General features: G+C 48.2%; 1 protein-coding gene across 3 annotated transcripts in view; it reads left to right on the top strand.

The window, feature by feature from the left end:
* EIF4E (eukaryotic translation initiation factor 4E) overlaps positions 1-19,563 on the top strand; it is a 343,174-nt gene that overhangs the window by 235,471 nt on the left and 88,140 nt on the right. For all 3 annotated transcript variants that reach the window (XM_085641164.1, XM_085641165.1, XM_085641166.1), the window contains exon 5: positions 16,088-16,201. In XM_085641164.1, coding sequence (XP_085497290.1) covers positions 16,088-16,201 — 114 coding nt within the window. The remainder of the gene's footprint in view (positions 1-16,087; positions 16,202-19,563) is intronic.

Here is a 19,563-nt window from a genome sequence, read left to right on the forward strand (position 1 = left end):
TCAAGCTGCAAAACGTCCCCTACCTTTTAATAACCTTTTCATTGTCCCGCATAATAAAGCAAATGTAAGTCATTATTAAATCACTAGGAGATTTTGTCGCTTTTGTCATAGCTTCTTATAACACGTTGTATTCTTTTTAAAGGAATATTTAATGGTTGCACCCCTTACAGATGTTTTAAAATCCCATACATGATTAACAGTGCGTAGTAAGTTTAGGTAGACAGTTTCACGCAATGTCAGAAGTTCTATTGTGGAGTTTAGCTGGTTGATTAAGTGGGGTGAAGCTTGTGGCTTGGAGTCTTCCCCAGCCTTGGGCCCCCTGTCCCCTCCTGGTGTGGTTATTGTCAGACGAGTTTGTCGTTTTGGATGTGACACTACCTTCTGTAGAAATGACGACAGATCCCTTACTTGGCATCCTGCAGTAAGTACAATCAGAGGTAGAGCTAGTGCTTCCTTATAGTGAGGCTCTTTTTGATATTCTGTTGGGGGCTTGGACTAAACCTGAAACAGGGACCCCTATGGATTACTCGATTTCTCATAGACTATGTCCGCCCCCTGGAGATCCGACATGTCTCCTTAGATATCCAGCTTATCTTAGTTTTGTGGTACAGGCTGCTTCGGTCACTCAAAATGTTGATCCTCCCCACCCTCCTCTTGCTGTCCCTTTTTAGAAAGAGAGACCAGTCGACCAAATACTCGTGGCAGACATATTTTCTACTCCACAAGTTCTGTGCTACGATCCCTAAATACTTCTTGTGTCCTCGGACACTTCTCCCATACATTGTGGGACTCATTGGACAACTCCTAACCTCACTTCTGGAAGAGTCCCGAAACAATCTTGTTCCATTAGTACAGGAGAAGCAACAAGCAGCTAAACTAATCATTCTCTGTGATATGGATACCACTGATTCAGTAAGTCGGGCTATGTCCTCTTCAGTGGCACTACTTCGGCGTGTCTGGTTGCGCACCTCTGGGTTTTCAGAGGCTGTTCAAGCCACCTTGATTGAGAAGCCTTTCGATCGCACCTGTATTCTGCGCACATGCAGACTCTGCTTTTTGGCGATTTTGAGACAGTCGGGTGGAGCAGTATCTTAATTCTACTGTCTGCTTTCCAAGTACAGTTGTACTAGGTTTGTTAGTGAAAAGTTCCCATTTCCAAGGTGACACCTAGTGATATATTCCTGCTTGCTGCAAGTATTTTTATTCTTCTTCTGTCAGTGACGGGTTAAGTTTCCAGTTATTTGGGACATATGTTTTGTGGTCATATATGCGCCTGTTCCTACAGGCTGCTTTCTGAAGCTAGTTTTTCTATCAGAATACTTACTCTAGAGGGTATTTTGCTTGCGTTATGCGGATGCAATGTTGCCCTGTTTCCTGTTCTATGGGAAGCATCCTCTGTGTGCCATATAGGGATTTTGGGAGCTACTCCTGGCGCTTAGTATCCCTTATAGGGAGTTCAGTTTATCCGTCTCCGAACACAAAGAGCTTGTGAGTTCCACAGTGCACCAGCACAATAGCCCCTGACTCCCTGCAACCATCATAAGGGATATCATAAGCGTTATCTCTCATATCCATGGGACATTTCTTCCCTTTAATGATATCCTTCTTTCCATATAGGAGGTAATGGAACAAGTGTCAGGATCCTTGACCTCCGTAGATTTTTAGCTCTGGCCTGAGACCTTTATTAGTGCGTTGACACTTTTTTGTTTTGCTTTCACTGTGCATTGGCAAAAGGTTTTCTAACACTAATCATTAAAGTTTCTTGTTAGACTATAGCTCAGTGGTGCACTGGGTACCAAAGGTCCCTTTAATGCATTGGTTCATATCACACCTCTGCTGCAAGATTACCTTGGCCCTGTGCCTTCGACCTGGCTGCCTTTTTTCTGCCTCATCCCTGGAGACAAGCTTGTTACTCGTCGCATTCTGGAATGCCTTATACCCTTTTTACCTATAGGTATTATTTATCAATTCAGATCACAGCCATGGTATTTGCTTACTGCTTTGATTGTTTTTCAGATGTCACCCTCTCACACCTTTTGTCGGTGTTGTAGCTAATTTTCTTCTTCAGTTTTCCTTCTAGAACATGCGCCCCTTAGACATATTGATCCATCTCTTCGAAGATTGGTTTCCAAGGAGGCTGGGCTCTCCCTTCGCATCCATTTCCTGAAGGTTTTTTCCTCCTCATAGGAGGTGATACGGATTCTAACCCTCAAAAGTCTGTTCTACCACTCCCGCCTTATTTGGAAAATTTCTTCTGCTTAAATGAATTGTATCTCTTTCTCCCTCTCTTCCTTTGGGAGATGTGTGTGTTTTCCTCTTTTTTTAGTGGTGGTATTTTGGACGTTTTGCATTTGTATATATCTTGTCTCTTGTTAATAGTTTTCCTACTGGCCTCGATCCCTGCGTTGCTTGTGTGCATTGCCATCCAATATTTTTGGGTTTTTTTCCTACTTTGTGGGGCTTGATCCCTTAATGCTTATGCACTCAATCTTTTATCAGAAGCTTCAGTCAGGTCTTGCTGCCTGATTTTTCTTCCTATTGAATACAAATTGGTGGTTTGTCGAGGCCTTCTGTGTGTTAACCTTTATTGTTCAGCATTAATGGGATCTGTCTCTTTCCATCATGGATGTGCTCTGATATTCCCTTTTATCTGTCTCTCACAGTGTAGGGTTAGCTGACATACGTGTTTCCACACCAAGAAGCTGGAGCTAATTAAGTGGTATGGGCTATTTTCCTTGCTCCTTTAGCCTAGTCCAGTCAAGGGTTGAATACCTTCGGCAAGTCTACATAGTATAATTGTTTCTATGAAGTGTTTTCTCAAACACTTTCTTTTCCTTCTGCTTTGGGTAATGTTGTCCACATGTTTCTCAAGGTCTTGCAGACTGCAGCTCCCTACGGGCTTCCCACAGTACTTCTGGTGGAGCATCTTTGCTTTGCTTATACTTAAGACAGACTGGTCACTTTATCTCCTTATGGACCGGATATTCCTATCTAGGGATCTTTCGTGAGTTCAGATCACAGACCCTCTCCAGGGATGGTGTTGCTTGGGTATCTAATTCTAAGATAGAGGCTAAGAGAAAGTGTCTCTGTATATACTGTCCCCAAATAGGTACAGGGTGTACAGAGTCCACAGTCCCCAGAGGTTTGGCAGAGGCTAAAGTTAGATATAACCTTACTCTCTAAAGTGGTAGCTTGGTCGAGCAGTAAGGCAGTATCAGAGGACGGTGTAAAGCATTTTTCTGATGGATACATCTGCCAGTGGATTCCTCACCTTGTGAATATCCCCTGCGCCAGCATTCCACGGAACTTTTCTTCCCCAGCATTCCACGTCGACGTGGGCGACGTCATAAAACACCGGCTCCGCTCGCGACTCCGATAGACGTCACCGGAGCCATAAGAAGCCCACGTCGGCGTGATGACGTCAGTTCCCTTTTTTCCGCGCCTTCGACGCGCAACGGTTTTTCTCCAGTGCTACTTTGTAGTTTGGTCGTGTATCTCTGTTTATTAGACTCTGTCTTCGACTAGGAAGTCGGGCTTTAAGCCCTGTAGGGAGTGTGGAGGCCTGATGTCGATTACGGATCCTCACCAGAATTGTTTATGGTGCCTCTCCTCGGAACATGATATGGAGGAGTGCGGATGCTGTAAAAGCATGAACCCGAAGGCACTCAAGGAAAGGAAGACCAAGCTCTTCATGAAGAAGATTGGTGAGGAAAAAAGAGGGAGGAAGAAGGAGAGATCGAAGAGAGAGTCATCGACTTCGAGGTCGTCGAGGTCGAAGAAACACCATAAAAAAAGTAAACATTCTAGACGTCGATCCTCGAAGTCCAAGAAATCGAGGTCGAGGTCGGCTTCGTCTCATCGACGTCGGAGCAAAGGTTTGTCTCCTTCACCTTCAAGGTCTCCGGAAGGTTCTCCTTCGAGGAAGCAGACTCCGAATCAGTCTCCGACGAGGTCTTCGGCTCCGTCTAAGACGTCGACTCCGGTTCGTGTGGAGTCGGATGCTTCTATGCATGAGGAGCAGGAAGAGTCGGTTCCAGTACCTGAAGATTCGGAGGCTCCAGTGGAGGATATTGCAGAGCCGGTGCCGGAGGCCCCACAAGAGGTTCCTTTGCCTCAGTTCCCGGCCCCAGGTACGGATTCGGCTAATTTCTTGAATGCTATGTATGGCATTTTTAATAGGGCGGCCTACCCATCCGGAGCACCAGCTGGTCCCGTGGGTCCGATGGCCTTTACAATGGGGGTACCACAGCAGTATGCTCAGGCCTCCTTTATGCCCTTTATGCCGATGGCGCCTTCTTGGCAGTTTCCGGCGCCGTCTGGGGATCCGATTTGACCTCGGAAGGTTCGACAGGCTTCGGAGCCTCCTTCGGCGCCGAGCCTGGCTCCATCGACGCCAAAGCCGACTCCATCGACGTCGAGGCTGACTCCATCTGCGCCGTGTCTGGCGCCGTCGACGCCGGTTCCTCTGGTTCCTCCGACGCCGCGTACGACGTCGCCGACGTCGGTCCCCCGAATCCGGTCGAGGAGGGAAGCCCAGAGGTTGTTGGAGGAAAGAAGATATCGAGAGGTGGAAGAAGGTGAGGTTGATTCTTCTTCGGACAAATTCGAGGGCATTGAGGAGGCCAGTGGGCTGGATACGACCCCAGAGTGGGAACATACATCTGCCAGGTCTTCTCCACCTCATGAGTTGGCTCCCTATCACGTAGTGATAAAGAAAGCAGCGGAGCTTCTGGATTTACAGCTGCCTTCTGTAGAGTACAAATCCAACCTGCTCACAGAAGTGTTACATTCTCCGACTTCGACATCGGAGCCTTTGTTGCCTTTCAATGAGGCCATATTGGAGCCGTTATTAGAGGTATGGAAGAAGCCCCTTTCTTCTCCTGCAGTGTGTAGACAGGTGGCAAGAAGGTACAAGGTTGCACCAGGGGATCCTGACTTTTTATCCACTCATCCGTCCCCGGACAGTTTGGTTGTGCAGGCTTCATGCTCCAAGCATGCTTCCGGTGCCTTTCCTCAGTCTCCAGCTGACAGGGAGTCTAAAAAGGCTTATCAGGCAGCCAAAAAGACCTTTTCGACAGGAAGCATGGCGTTAAAATCGACTAATGCTACGTGCCTGCTGGGGCGTTACGTGCACGCTCTAATGGATTCCATTAAGTCCTTGGCTCCTAAGTTGCCTGAAGGGGATAAGTCATCCTTCATGGAGGTTGTAGCGGACACTCAGGCGGCTGCCAGGCAAGTTATCCAGTCAGGGTTGGATACTGCGGACTCCGTGGCAAGGATCATGGGGTCTTCTGTTGCTGTGAGAAGGCAGGCTTGGCTCCGTAACTCTGGTTTCTCAGCGGATGTTCAAGCTACGCTGGTCGATCTTCCATTTGATGGTCAGAAGCTGTTTGGGGAGAAAGCGGACTCTGCCCTTCAGCGTTTTAAGGACAGCCGATTGACTGCAAAATCCTTGGGCCTGCAAGTACCGGCAAAGGGTTCGACCTTTCGAAAATTTAGGGGCTTTGGGCGATCGTCTTTTCGCTCTTACCGGCAGCCCCAGCAGCAGCAGAATCCCCTCTATAAGTCCTATAGAGGGAGGCAAAGGGGTCGGAGAGGTTCTGGTCGCAACCCCTCTTCTTCCTCCTCCTCTGCTCCCAATGAGGCCTCAGGGAAGCAGCCCTAGATCCCCCATCCTGGATCATGTAAGGCCTGTGGGGGGTCGGGTGTCCTACTTTCTACGGGGTTGGAAATCGGTTACAACAGACCTTTAGGTTTTGAACCTCGTGGAGACTGGGTACGCCCTTCCCTTTCGGGAGTTTCTTCCCCCTTACCCTCTTTGCCAAGGTTATTGCTCGGAAGACCATCTGCTTCTCTTGCAGAAAGAAGTTCTAGCCTTGCTTCAAAAGGGTGCGATAGAGGTGGTTCCAGAGCAGGAAAGGGGTCAGGGATGCTACTGCCGTTATTTCCTGATTCCCAAAAAGGACGGCAGATTGCGTCCAATCCTGGACCTTAGAATCTCGAATTTTTACCTGAAGCAGGAGAAATTCAAGATGCTGACCCTTGCGCAGGTTCTTCAAGCGTTGCAGCAAGGAGACTGGATGGTGTGGCTCGACTTGCAGGACGCGTACTTCCATGTCCCAATCCTGAAGTCGCACAGGAAGTATCTCCGTTTTACGGTTGGGTCGCAACATTACCAGTTTGCGGTCCTTCCGTTTGGTCTTACTACCGCACCTTGAGTCTTCACCAAGGTGATGGCAGTGGTGGCTGCTCATCTCAGGAGGTCGGGGATTCCGGTTTTTCCCTACCTGGACGACTGGCTTCTGAAGGCAGAGTCCCCAGAGATGGTGCAGCGTCATCTGCAGGTGACAACTCAGCTGTTGTTCGACTTGGGTTTTTCAATCAATGTGCCCAAATCTCACCTGGTGCCCTCTCAACGCAACCTGTTTATAGGGGCAGTACTGGACACTACTGTGTGTCGAGCATTCCCTCCTCCTCAAAGGATTCTCGACATTCAGGAGATGGTCCCTTTATTCCACAGTGGAGCGGTTGTTCCAGTTCTGAAGGTCCTTCGTCTGCTCGGTCTGTTCGCTTCCTGCATTCTGTTGGTCAACCATGCACGCTGGCACATGAGGGCGCTCCAGTGGTGCCTCCGCAAGCAGTGGTATCAGCACAACGGGGATCTCAGGGAGTCAGTCAAGATCTCCAGAGAAGCTGCAGCGGATCTGTCTTGGTGGAGTGTAGAGGGCAATCTGTCGCAGGGAAAGCCCTTCCATCTATCTCCATCAGTGGCCACAGTGATAACGGATGCATCCACCTTAGGGTGGAATGCGCATCTGGGGGACCTGGAGATCAAGGGTCTGTGGTCTCCAGAGGAAAGGTTGCTTCACATCAACCTTCTGGAATTGCGGGCGATTCGTTTGGCGCTCAAGGCCTTCCTCCCTTCCCTTCGCGGTCAGTCGATTCAAGTCCTGACAGACAACACGACCGCGATGTGGTATGTCAACAAACAGGGAGGAGTAGGGTCTCTTTGTCTGTGCAGAGAGGCCTTACGTCTATGGTCCTGGGCTCAGGACCATCAGATTTGTCTGATGGCAAATCATCTGGCCGGGGTGCTGAACGTGCGTGCGGACAGTCTCAGTCGGCAGTTCTCCGCCGACCACGAGTGGAGGCTCCATCCGGAGGTAGTTCGTCACGTCTTTCGGACGTGGGGAACTCCTCGGGTGGATCTGTTTGCCACTTTCGAGAACACGCACTGCCCTTCATTCTGCAGTCTCCAGTATCCGATGCAGGGGGCGTTGGGTGACGCGTTTCAGTTGAGTTGGGGCTCACGACTCCTTTACGCGTTTCCTCCCATACCCTTGATTCCTCGGGTTCTGAGGAAGATTCGCCAAGACCGGGCCCAAGTCATATTGGTCGCCCCGGATTGGCCAAGAAGGGTGTGGTATACAGATCTTCTCCACCTCTCCTCGTGCCCTCCGCTCCGTCTCCCTCTGAGGGCAGACCTCCTCTCGCAGTCGGAGGGGCAGGTTCTACACCCCCACCTCCAGAGCTTACACCTTCATGCCTGGAGATTGAACGGGGCAACCTGAGTTCCTTCTCTCTCCCACCTGATGTGGTGGATGTTATTTTATCGGCCAGGCAACACTCCACCAAGTCCGTTTACTCCTACAGGTGGTCTAAATTTGTAAAATGGTGTGGAGAGAGGTCCGTTGACCCTTTAAAAGCCCATCTTTCTGATGTTCTCCAGTTTGCTCTTTACTTGGCTCAGCAGGGCTGTGCTGTGGCCATGGTTAAGGGCTATCTTTCGGCCTTATCGGCTTTTCTGTGCCTTCCAGGTCAACCATCACTTTTCAAGTCCCCGGTTGTTCTGAGGTTCATCAAGGGCCTTACAAACATGTTTCCTCCCACCCCATTTGTAATGCCTCAGTGGGACCTTAATCTTGTTTTAACCTTTCTAATGGGGTCCCCTTTTGAGCCTCTTCATTCTTGTCCTTTGAGGCTGTTATCATTTAAGGTGGTTTTTCTTGTGGCCATAACCTCGGCAAGGAGGGTAAGTGAGCTTCAAGCTCTTAGTTCCAAACCTCCGTTCCTTACTCTGCATGCTGAAAGGATGGTTCTCAGGACCAGGGCTGCTTTCCTGCCAAAGGTAGTCACTCTGTTTCATTTGGGGCAGTCCATTACTCTCCCTGTTTTCTACCCTCCTCCTCACCCTTCCAAAGAGGAGGAAAGACTCCATCGTTTGGACCCGAAGAGGGCTGTTAGTTTTTATCTGGATAGAACCAAGGACTTTCGCCTTGATGACCAGCTCTTTATTGGCTACATTGGTCGTTCTAAGGGGAAGGCGGTGCACAAGCGCACGCTGTCAAGATGGATAATTCTGACAATCAAGATCTGCTACGCCCTGGCTGGTAAGACTCCTCCTGATGGCATTAGAGCGCATTCAACTAGAGCTAAAGCCTCTACATCTGCTTTGGCCCGGGGTGTTCCTGTGGCAGATATTTGTAAAGCCGCGACTTGGGCCTCCCTCCATACTTTCGCAAAGCATTATTGCTTGGACTCTGAGATGAGGAGGGGGGGGGCCACTTCGCGCGCTCTGTGTTACAGGACTTTCTGGTATAGGAAGGTGGACACCCTCCTCCGGGAGTGGGGACTGCTGTGGGAATCTATTCACAAGGTGAGGAATCCACTGGCAGATGTATCCATCAGAAGAACAAGTTACTTACCTTCGGTAACGCTTTTTCTGGTGGATACAGTATCTGCCTGTGGATTCCTCACTGACCCACCCGCCTCCCCGCTGTCCACCTTTGTATACCATGGAATAGGTCTTGTTGGAATGTTTTTATACTTTCTTGTACATTTGTAGGAAATGCTTGTTTGTTTTGCATTCTTTTCCTTTGTATGCTATGCATATGTGTTGGTGTATTGTATACTGTGTATACTTTGAGTCTGTCGTTAGTCCACCTGTTCGCCTCGAAGGCACGGGGAAAAAATGGGTGGAACTGACGTCATCACGCCGATGTGGGCTTCTTATGGCTCCTGTGACGTCGATCGGAGTCGCGAGCGGAGCCGGTGTATTATGACGTCGCCCACGTCGACGTGGAATGCTGGGGAAGAAAAGTTCCGTGGAATGCTGGCGCAGGGGATATTCACAAGGTGAGGAATCCACAGGCAGATACTGTATCCACCAGAAAAAGCGTTACCGAAGGTAAGTAACTTGTTCGTCGCACACACTCAGTCAGCAAATGGTCTTGCACACTCAATAACTGAACTCTAGGCCAATGGTCTATATATAAAAAATATATGCTTGTTTTATTTTAGAAACAACAATAGGTATAAAATATACTTTCTCAGAATGAGATGCTTTATATAAATACTTTTTGCAATATGCAATTGACTTTTATAAACAGTTACAAGTGGTTGTAATAGGCAACACAATAATGCATCGAGTTCAATGGAAGTTTCAAGTTATTTGCCACTGCTTACTTTTGGGGTTACTTTTGGAATTCCAGGACTGGATCCTAGATTCAGTCCTGGGTCAGTACTTCGAATCAAGTGATAAAAGTCGACTTAATTACTGTGATGATTTTTAGACAATATTTTGCTATTTTAAAAGTTGACACTTAGAAAATATTTCATAGAAAACAGTCAATGACTCCCTATGGAAGAAAATTCAAGTTGCAGGTATAGTACGTTCTCGTTACTTTTGTAATCCAGTACTGGGTACCTAGACTCAGTACTGGGACCTTTATCCAAAACAGGTAAGCAATTACGTTTTCAGAAGTTATACGATTTTTAAAGAATATTTAAAGAATGCAGAAATTGACACTTAGAAGAAATTTCACAGAAAAACTGTCAATGAGTTGTAAGTATTTTTCAGAGTCAGTGCTGGGCACCAAGATCCAGCACTGGGAGCTCACCTAAGAGCAGGTGAGTATTTTCATTTTCGTTACTCGGCTGATTTTTGGTGAATATTTTAAGATTTAAGATTTGAAAAATCCACACTTAGAAGAAATTTCAGGAAAAAGCCAGTCAATGTTACCCTATGAAGAAAATAGAGTTATCGGTTTAAAGGTAAGTACTCGAGTGGCAGAGTTGAGGTTCTGGGCATAGACTCAGGGGTCCCCCACAGTCAGGTAGGTACAGTTGGTTCACCCCCAGCGGCACTAGGGTGGCCGGGTGCAGAGAGAGTTAGGCCCTATGTTATCCTATGAGGGATAGGGGGGCCTTGGTTGGTGGCTGCTGACTAGCAGGCCACGCGGCTGTGGGAGCTGGGCTCCTGGTCACTTACTCAGGGCAAGTGGGGAATTAGATGGGTGTAGAGGTTGCACTGCCAGGGCCACTCGGGCGGCTGGGTGCAGGGTGCTTTTGAGCCTTCGGACGCTCAATTGATTTCAATGGGAAATCTCCGGTTTAGGAAAAGACTGCAAGCTCGGGGCCGAGGATTCTTCAGGTGCCACCACCACTTCGAGAGGTAAGTTGGGTAGTTGGAGGATAGGTAGGTACACCTGGATTGGGCTCAGGGGGGCGCGGGGCGCCGGGTGCAGGGGTGCCTTTTGGTGCTGGGAAGTCTTACCCTCTGTTGATCGCGGTTGGGGGGGCACCTTGTTCTGAGGCTGCAGGCTTCTTCAGGAGTGTCGAGGGAGGTCCTTTGGTGCTGGACTCGGGGTCACTGTCACCGTAGGGTCGTCCTCGTGGTCTTTGTTCACTCCGGCACAGGCCAGGCTTGGCTGGTGTAGTGTGTGCTGGGTTCGCGGTTCCGGGCTGCTGCCAGGGATTAGAAGTAGATTTTGAGTAGAGCCTCTACATATGGGAGTCCCAGGGGCTTAGAGTCAAAAGTTAGCCAGGTCCTCTGGGGTTTGTGAGGTTGCTGGCCACAAGAGATGCCGGGTTGGAGCAGGAGCAGGTTTGAGGGTCGACAGGCTGATAGGGCTGGGGCCAAAGCAGTTTGTGTCTTCCTCTTCTTAGCAGCTGCAGGGCAGGTCTTCTTTCTTCTAGCTCTTCTTCGGTTTTTGGAATCTGGGGAAGGAAGGTTCAGGGTGCCCCTAAATACTAGATTTAGGGGCGTTACGGGTAGGTGAAGGGCAGGGACCAATGGGTCCCTGTCCTGGGGAGGGTACACCCCCCCCCCCCCCCCGCCCCCCCCATCCTGCCTCTCCTGTGGGAGGGGGGCAGTAGCCTAGTCCTGATTGGGTAGGGCTTCCCATCTTCAAGATGGCGAGAGCCCGGGGATGTGCTTCACCTCGCTTCCCCAACCTGAGGGGTGTGGTTGGCAGGCTGGCACATCCCCTGTCCTTATTTGGGGTTTCCGGCCAAGCTTCCCGCCAGAGTGGGGGGGTTGCAGTGGCCTGGGGAAGCTCACAGAGGCGGCATGCCTTTGAAGCTTCCCCCTGCCCATCCTGGGGAGGAGATTTAGCACCTTGCCCAGGATGTGCATTGTTGCAGGCCCAAGTAGGAACTGGGTGTTACTCCTGCTAGTTCCTTCTGCCGAAGGAAAGGAGGGGCTTTCATCATATGTTAGATTATCACCCTCTCAACTCTTTAATACGGAATGACAAATTGATGATCAAGTTAGCAGAGGAGACCGGATGGCGGTGGTGGACCAGTAGGACTCTTATTTCCATATCCCTTGCAGTTCACATATGCTATCTGAGGCTTACAGTAAGTCAGGAGTATTTCCAGTTCAAGGTGCTCCCTATTGGCCTTATCATTATCTCTTGGATGTTCATGAAAGTGATGGCAGAGGGTGGGGGTCTTCTCCTACCTTGACTTACTGCTGAAGGTGGGCTTACACCAGACAGTCGACCACCTCCAGATGGCATCGAACCTCCACAGATTATTGGGGTTCACGATCGATGGGCTGAAGTCACACTTGACTGCTTTGCTGATGCTAACGCTCATCCAGTTAATTCTGGATATGGTAAAATGTTGTCCCTTCCCCCAGAGTTAAAAGTCCAGGACATTCAGGCTATGATCCCTTGTTTCAGCCTCTCGCCTGGTTATTAGTGTGGATGTATGAGGCTAATAAGATTGCATAGCTCATGCATCCTGTTGAGTGAAAAATGCCTGATGGCATGTGTGTGCTCTGCAGTGAGAACTAAAGATTCAATGGGCAGAGAACCAGTGGAATCTGTCTGATTGTATCCAGCTTTCTGAGGAGACTGCTAAAGACCTGCTATGGTGGCTGTTCGACTCCAATTGGGTCAATGGCAGACACCTCTCTTTACCCCACCAAGATTTGACTGTGGTGACAGCTGCATCGGTTCTAGGTTGCGGAGGCCCTCTAGGAGAGGTAGAGCTCTCTGGTTTGCAGCAGAAGCTCAACTCCACATCAGTTTTTTAGCATTAAGGGCAGTTCACTTGATGTCATACGCCTTCCTGACCATCATCAGAGGAAGGTCTGTTCAAGTGATGACTGACCACATCATTGCCATGTGGTACTGCAGATAGCAATGCAGGGTGTGGTGCTTAATCCTGTTCTAGGAGGGTGTACACTTCCGGAAGTGGCTGGACTGCTGGGCAATTTCTGTGTTGATGAACCACCTGGCGGGATCTCCAAACGCCAGGGCAGACAAACTCAGCAACCGACATCTAGCTGACCACGAATTGGCAGTTAAACCTGAGGGTAGCGCAGGGCATGTTCTGTCAGTGGGGAGAAACCATGCTCAATGTTTTTGCTACTGCCCTGAACACACAATGTTAGCACTTTTGCGCATTGGAGTTCCCAGGAAGGCTTGCTCTCAGTGATACATTTTGCCTAAAGTTGAACTTGAAACATCTGTATTTGTCCCTGCTGCTGCGTCTCCTTCAGAGTTGTTAAGAAGATCAGGAACAACTGGTACCCAAGTCAGCCTAGTTTAATTGTATTGGGCCAAGACTGTGGTACAAGGAACACCTGGGCATGAGCATCTGTCCTCATGGATGTTGTCATTGTAGCAGGGCATTGCGCTGCATCCTGGCCTGCATAATATATATCTCTATGCTTGGAGACTGAGCGGTGGCAGTTGTCCTCATTTGGTCTTCCTCCTGAAGTTATTGCTATCTTTTTGACTGCGAGCTGCCCCACTCTTAAAAATCTCTGTATACCAGTGATTCTGACAGATTTGTGGTTTGGTTCAGCACCCATCAACATGACTCACTGCAGATCAAGTTCTCTGAAGTTTTGTTCATTTTCTTTCTGGCCCAGCAAGAACTTGATTTGGGCACTGGTAAAGGTTACATGTCAGCTCTGTCAACTTAAAAAAAAAAGTATCTGGATTAGCCTTCATACTTTAAATCAACCGTTATGATGAGATTTTTGAAAGGCTTGTAAAATTTATTTCCATCAAAGCAGTCCAACCACCCTAAGCCACATTCTTCCCAGATTAGCTGGTGCTGAGGCCCCAAGCCTCTTTTCTGCTAAAAGTGGTAACAATGTGACTTCTTATAGGCTATAACACTCCTGGTGTTTTTTTCTCTTCCTCGTCATTAAAGAGGAAGAGAGACTCCTTTGTTTGGACCCCAAGAGAGAACTGAAATTTTACATTCGTCTCTTTAAGGAAAATCGAGTGGAAGATCTGTTTTTTGTGGGGTTGTGGAAGTGCAAGGCAGTGAACAAGCTGACCATCTCTCAATGGATTGCTCTCTGCATCAAGATTTGCTACGCTTTAGTCAAGAAGCAGTCTCTGGGCTCATTCCACCAAAGCTGCTACAACTGTGTTGGCACGCAGAGTCCCTGTTCTGTATCTGTCATGCAGCTACAAGAGTTGTCAGTACACATGTTCTCAAAGCACTACTGCTTAGAAAGTCCAGTCCATCACAATCAGCATTTTGCTTTATTTGTCCCGCAGGACTTTTTTAATATGAGAGAGTTAGCTGACCAACCATGTAGGTATGATTGCTATGGTATCTTTTGGCAAAGTGAGAAATCTGTGTTTAGAAGTATCGATCAGGAGAACAAGTTATTTGCCTTTGCTAATGCTCTTTCTGGTGAATATTCTAACCCCCAATTCCTCACCACCCTCCCACCACTACTTTCTGAACTGAACTTGTTTTTTAATTCTATCTTTAAAAGGTCCCAATCTAGAGATCTGCTCACTGGTCAGGCCAATTTGCAAATAGGCTCTGCGTCTTAGTGCGTAGACACTCTAAAAAAGCAAATGACTTGTGCGCGGATACGTCTCTTTTCATCACTTCTGGAGTGGAACAGCGTTTGTGTGAGCTATACGACACCACCGATCGGCATGCAGGACTACTGCTTTGAAATTTCTGGATCCAAAAGTGAGGCTATTTGGTTAGAGCATCCCCAGATAGAGTGTAACACTGTTGTTTGGATCGTTATTGTCATTGATCCTCTAGGCAGAGAAATGTTGCTAGAAGCAGCAATGATGGTAGCAGGGATCTGTGGGTCATTATGCATACATCCAAAGAAGCTCATGCAAAAGGAACCGGCCATATTGAAGTCAGACAAAGCCATGCACCAGGTGTGAAGCTTGATGAAGATAGAGGGGATGGAGTTTGAAAGTTTTTAAGAGTTTTGCTTTAAAAATTGAATAGGTTATATACTACTGTTTAAGTGAAACAACACAACAACAGTGAGAAGCAAAATATAGAAATCTATTTAAATAGTTATTGCTGACATCAGGCCTCGTGTTTGTGTATCCACTCCATAGGAGGGGTTTCTCCTGGCCCAAAAATGATATAAATGGAGCCAAGAGCAAGGAGTATTTTTGCTCACCCAGGATTGCTCAAAATAAGGAGGCTTCTATCTCAGTTCCCCATCAGCTTACTAGCTTTCTCTTTCCATTAAACTACTCATGGAGAGGCTGGAGAGAAAAAAGCTAAGAATAGATGCTAGTGATGAATGCCAATCAGGACAAACAGCCTGTGTTTAAATTTGAAAAGACAAGATGCACTGGAAGGAACCCCAAGAACACAGCACAGTGACGAAGAGCTCTGGGATACGAGTCTAAATTAAAACCTAGTGGAGGAGCTCTCCCAGCATTAAAAGAGAAAATTGATTACCAAAGGGCCATACGTTTATGGATGATTGGCTTTCCAAAGGAGGCTGACTGCGATAACTCCAAACTGTGAGGGCTACACTTGTCTGTTGAGAAATTTGATCTTACTAAACAGAGCCAGAATTGGAGGTAGCGAATTGTCATTGTATGAGGGGTGGCCAAGATGGGCGTGGAGGTACAGGATAGAAAGTTATTGGCTTGATGATTAACAGGTTAACCTAATGAAGTTCTGACCAAAGTACAGAAGAAAAGGTAACACTTCAATTTAGCATGGGTCCTGATGTTCCCAGATGTCAGTGGAAATGAAGAGGCAGATATGGAGCAGGCTGGACTGGTGGTTAAACCTGCCAGATGCAGAAATGGGGGTTGAGGTGAGAAAATAAGATTGATGGGCATAATATGAAAGTTACTTATGGAATTAATATTGGAGGTAAGTTGTAAGTTTTCATTTTATGGGACTGAAATGAGATTTATGGTTATTTTTTTGCCATTTGTGATAGGACTGAGAGGATGCAGGCCTGCCACTGAGTGATAAGTGAACAGTTGCAGTATCCATGACATCTGGTTCTAATGGCTGTAATAGAGGGGGATTATCAACCTTTTTATTTTCATTCACTTTTTTTGCTGTGTTGCTGACCGTTTGTATTTGTAGACCCACAACTCATTCTACTTAAGGGCAGCCACTGTTTTCCATGTGTTTACTTCCTTACATTGAAAATAAATGGTTTATCCTGTATTGAAGCCAAATGTAAGTGCATAAAAAATCTTTGCTAAGAGTTTAACAATTTATCCTGTGGTGAGTTATTCCAGCCATAGTACTAATCATAGGGGACCTTTCACAGTTGAGTTTCCAAAGTGAAAATGTGCTGAAATTGTGCAGATGTTTGAAACAATAAATGATTGAGTCTCACGAAAATAGTACTGAATATAAAAAAGCAGCTCTGCTCATTCACAGTAGCCACACACATACAAAATGTGAAACCAATATCTAAATGTTGATCCTGAGAGGGCTTGCAAAGCATGACATTTGTAAAATGGTGTAAGTGAACACAAAATACAAACAAATCTAAAAGTAAAAATGGTGTAACTCTTCTAAAATTGCTTTCCAGGATGGGATAGAGCCCATGTGGGAAGATGAGAAGAACAAGAAGGGTGGACGATGGCTCATCACGTTAAACAAACAGCAAAGACGGAATGACCTAGATCGCTTCTGGCTGGAGACAGTGAGTCCCATATTTAGTGAGCAGAAACTGCTCTGCATGAGAATATTTTATATTCTGTGACTCTTCCAATTTAAATTTGTTGCATTCAGAGCTTCCCCCCCCTATTGTAGCTTGTGACTGGCTATAACAGAACAAGGTATTCTCTCGGAGCAAGCAGTTTGCCATTTTCTTTATAGCATGCCTCTGAATTTTTGAGCAGTGAGATAGTCTGCAGGCATTTATTTTCATTAAAAGTTATTCTTTATGGGCGTTCGGGGGGGAAGTGAATCTTCCTCCTTAAACAAATTGCTTTACAGAGGTCCAGAAATAATGTGAAGATATCATTTGCATTTACTAGAGCAACGCTAGTTTTGAGAAAATGCTACATCTTTGACCCTGGATGAGCAAAAGCTACATCTTTCTGATGGATACATCTACCAGTGGATTCCTCACCTTGTGAATATCCCTGCGCCAGCAACATTTGGAAACTTTTGTAGCAGTCCACGCCGATGAGTTTGAAGACGACGTCACAGAGGAACGGCACCGCTCGCGACTCCGCTGACATCACCGGCTCCATAAGAAGACCTCGTCGGCGTGATGACGTCAGTTCCCTTTTTTCCGCGCCGTCGAAGCCAACGGATTTCGGGAATCGCTGTTGTTAGCGCCGTTGATACTTTGTGTATTCTGGTTATTTTTCCTGTTCTCTTTCGAGGATGTCGACAAAAAAGTCTGGATTTAAGCCTTGCCGGGAGTGTGGCAAGCACATGTCCATCACAGATCCTCATGAGGACTGTGTGTGGTGTTTATCGTCGGACCACGACGTGGATGGCTGTACCAGCTGTCGGAAGATGAGCACGAAGGCTCTTAAAGAACGGGAGGCAAAACTCTTCATTGCAAAAATAAAGAAGGAGAAGAAGATGGAGGTCGAGGTCTAGATCGAAGTCGAGGTCGGCGTCTAAGTCGACTTCGGGACATACTTCTCAAGCCAAGAAACATAAGAAAAAGAGAAGGCACTCGTCTCGACACCATTCTGATTAGAGCTCGGCGCCGAAGTCACCTACTCGGCGTCGGAAGGACTCTGTTTCTCCTTCTCCTGTGCCGGATTCGCCTGCTGGTCCTTCATCTCCAGTGGTCTCCTTGTCTCCGGCTTCACCGGTTCCAGCTCTGACTCCGCCGGTTCCGTCTCCAGCCCCGGAAGAACGTCAAGCCCCGGGTGAGCCTGCGACGCCGCTGATTCCACCGTCGGCGCCGGTTGGCCTGAGTCTTGTGAGGCCTGACCAGTACCCTGTCTTCCCTGGACCAGGTCAGTACCCCTCGCATTACTTAAATGCGATGTATGGGGTGTTTGCTCAAGCCATGTACACCTCTGGTGCACCTGCGGGTCCGATGGGTCCAATGGCGTTTAACTTGGGGGTGCCGCAAGTATATCCACAGGCCCCTTTCGTACCGTTCTTTCCAACGACGCCGTCTTGGAATCCTCCGGCTCCGAGGATGTCGACGCCGCTTCCATCCTCACCGGCTCCGGCTCGACCTCGTTCGACGCCGATCGCTCCGGCAGATCCACGCTTGACGCCGGCACCGGCGCCATCGGATTCGAATACGGCACCGCCGACGCCGATGATTCGGATTCGTTCCAGAAGGGTGTCTCAGAGGATTATTGAAGAACAGAGGTACCTTCAGGAGGAAACGGAAGAGGGGGGAATTGGTGGAGTCGGATGAAGTATTCGAAGAGCTTAAAGGAGCTAGTGGGTTGGATCTGTCTCCTGAGTGGGAGATTACTCCACCGTCAGATGAACCCTTTAAGGATGTTGCTCCCTACCATTCGGTTATCAGGAAGGCTGCCGAGCGGCTTGATCTCCAGTTACCAACTACGGAGTTTAAGTCGAACATTTTAACTGAGGTACTGCATTCGCCCACGGCGGTATCAGAGCCTTTGCTTCCCTTAAATGAGGCTATTGTGGAACCTGTGTTGGAGGTGTGGCGCAAGCCCTTTTCTGCTCCTGCGGTCTCTAAGACGATTGCAAGTAGACCTTCGAACCTCCTGAGGCGGAAGCCGGGAGTGCTTTGTGCTATATTTTAAAACTGTTGATATTTTAACTTGTATTTTAACTTGTATTTTAACTTGTATTTGCCTACCTGCTAACTCGTGCATCCCGCGCAGCTGGTCTCTTGCTGTAGCGGCCGCAAGCCCTCTCATCCCACCTCGGGACGCCATTCCGGCGAGCGCCGAGGCCACGCCCCTTGACAGAGGCCACGCCCCCCGCCGCCGCGTTAAAAAGGGTTCTGCTTTCAGCGCCTGTTAGACCTTCGAACCTCCTGAGGCGGAAGCCGGGAGTGCTTTGTGCTATATTTTAAAACTGTTGATATTTTAACTTGTACTTTAACTTGTATTTGCCTACCTGCTAGCTCGTGCATCCCGCGCAGCTGGTCTCTTGCTGTAGCGGCCACAAGCCCTCTCATCCCACCTCGGGACGACATTCCGGCGAGCGCCGAGGCCACGCCCCTTCACAGAGGCCACGCCCCCCCCCCCCCCCCCCCCGCCGCCTTCCTTCCTATATAACACGTGTCATTGGCGGACGCGCAGCGGACGCGTCGACTGCGCGCCGAAGGTGCGCCAAAGGAAAGCCCGTCTGCGCCCGGCCGGGGCTAGGGGCCATATCTCCTTCCGGACATAATCAAATCCCTTCCCCTCCTATTCATTATTCTCGCCATGACCTACTGGCATATGCAGGCAAAATGGGTAATACCGGAAGGCCTTGTTTTAGAGCGGAACCAGGCCTATCCTATGGGCCCTTCTCCTGCCACGCTTGCCAGTGGTCTAGTATAGGTATTTCTCAACTGGGCAATCACTCAACCCATGCCACCAGTAACATGGCTCTTAGTTGTTTATATCTCAACGCTAGATCTTTACCCAAACACGCTTTAGATGTTTGGGACCTACTTACTTCTAAAACTCCAGACCTACTTTTTCTTGCTGAAACTTGGCTGTCCGACCATAATGCCCCGGATTTAGCCAATGCTCTCCCCGTTGATTATAAAATCATCACACAAGATAGATCTGGCAAGAGAGGAGGAGGAGTGGCAGTGATATTTAAAGAGCAGTTAACTTGCCTAGTGGAACCAATAGTTTCCTATAGTGAACATCAGACCCTATCTTTCAGAGTCCTCCACGAGGGCCTTACCATACTGGCTGGAGCTGTAATATACAACCCCCCAGGACAACAAACCAATCTTGGAGCCAAGCTGCTCAATCAACTCCTGCCACTCTTGCCTAAAATTTAAGAATTTCCTCATTGTTGGCGATTTTAATATCCACTACGAAATAGCGGAGGCATTGGGAACCTCCCAATTGAAACAGGATATGGAGATACTAAATCTGAAGC

Source organism: Triturus cristatus, chromosome 2_2 (assembly GCF_964204655.1).
Source record: "Triturus cristatus chromosome 2_2, aTriCri1.1, whole genome shotgun sequence".
Classification (NCBI taxonomy): Eukaryota; Metazoa; Chordata; class Amphibia; order Caudata; family Salamandridae; genus Triturus; species Triturus cristatus.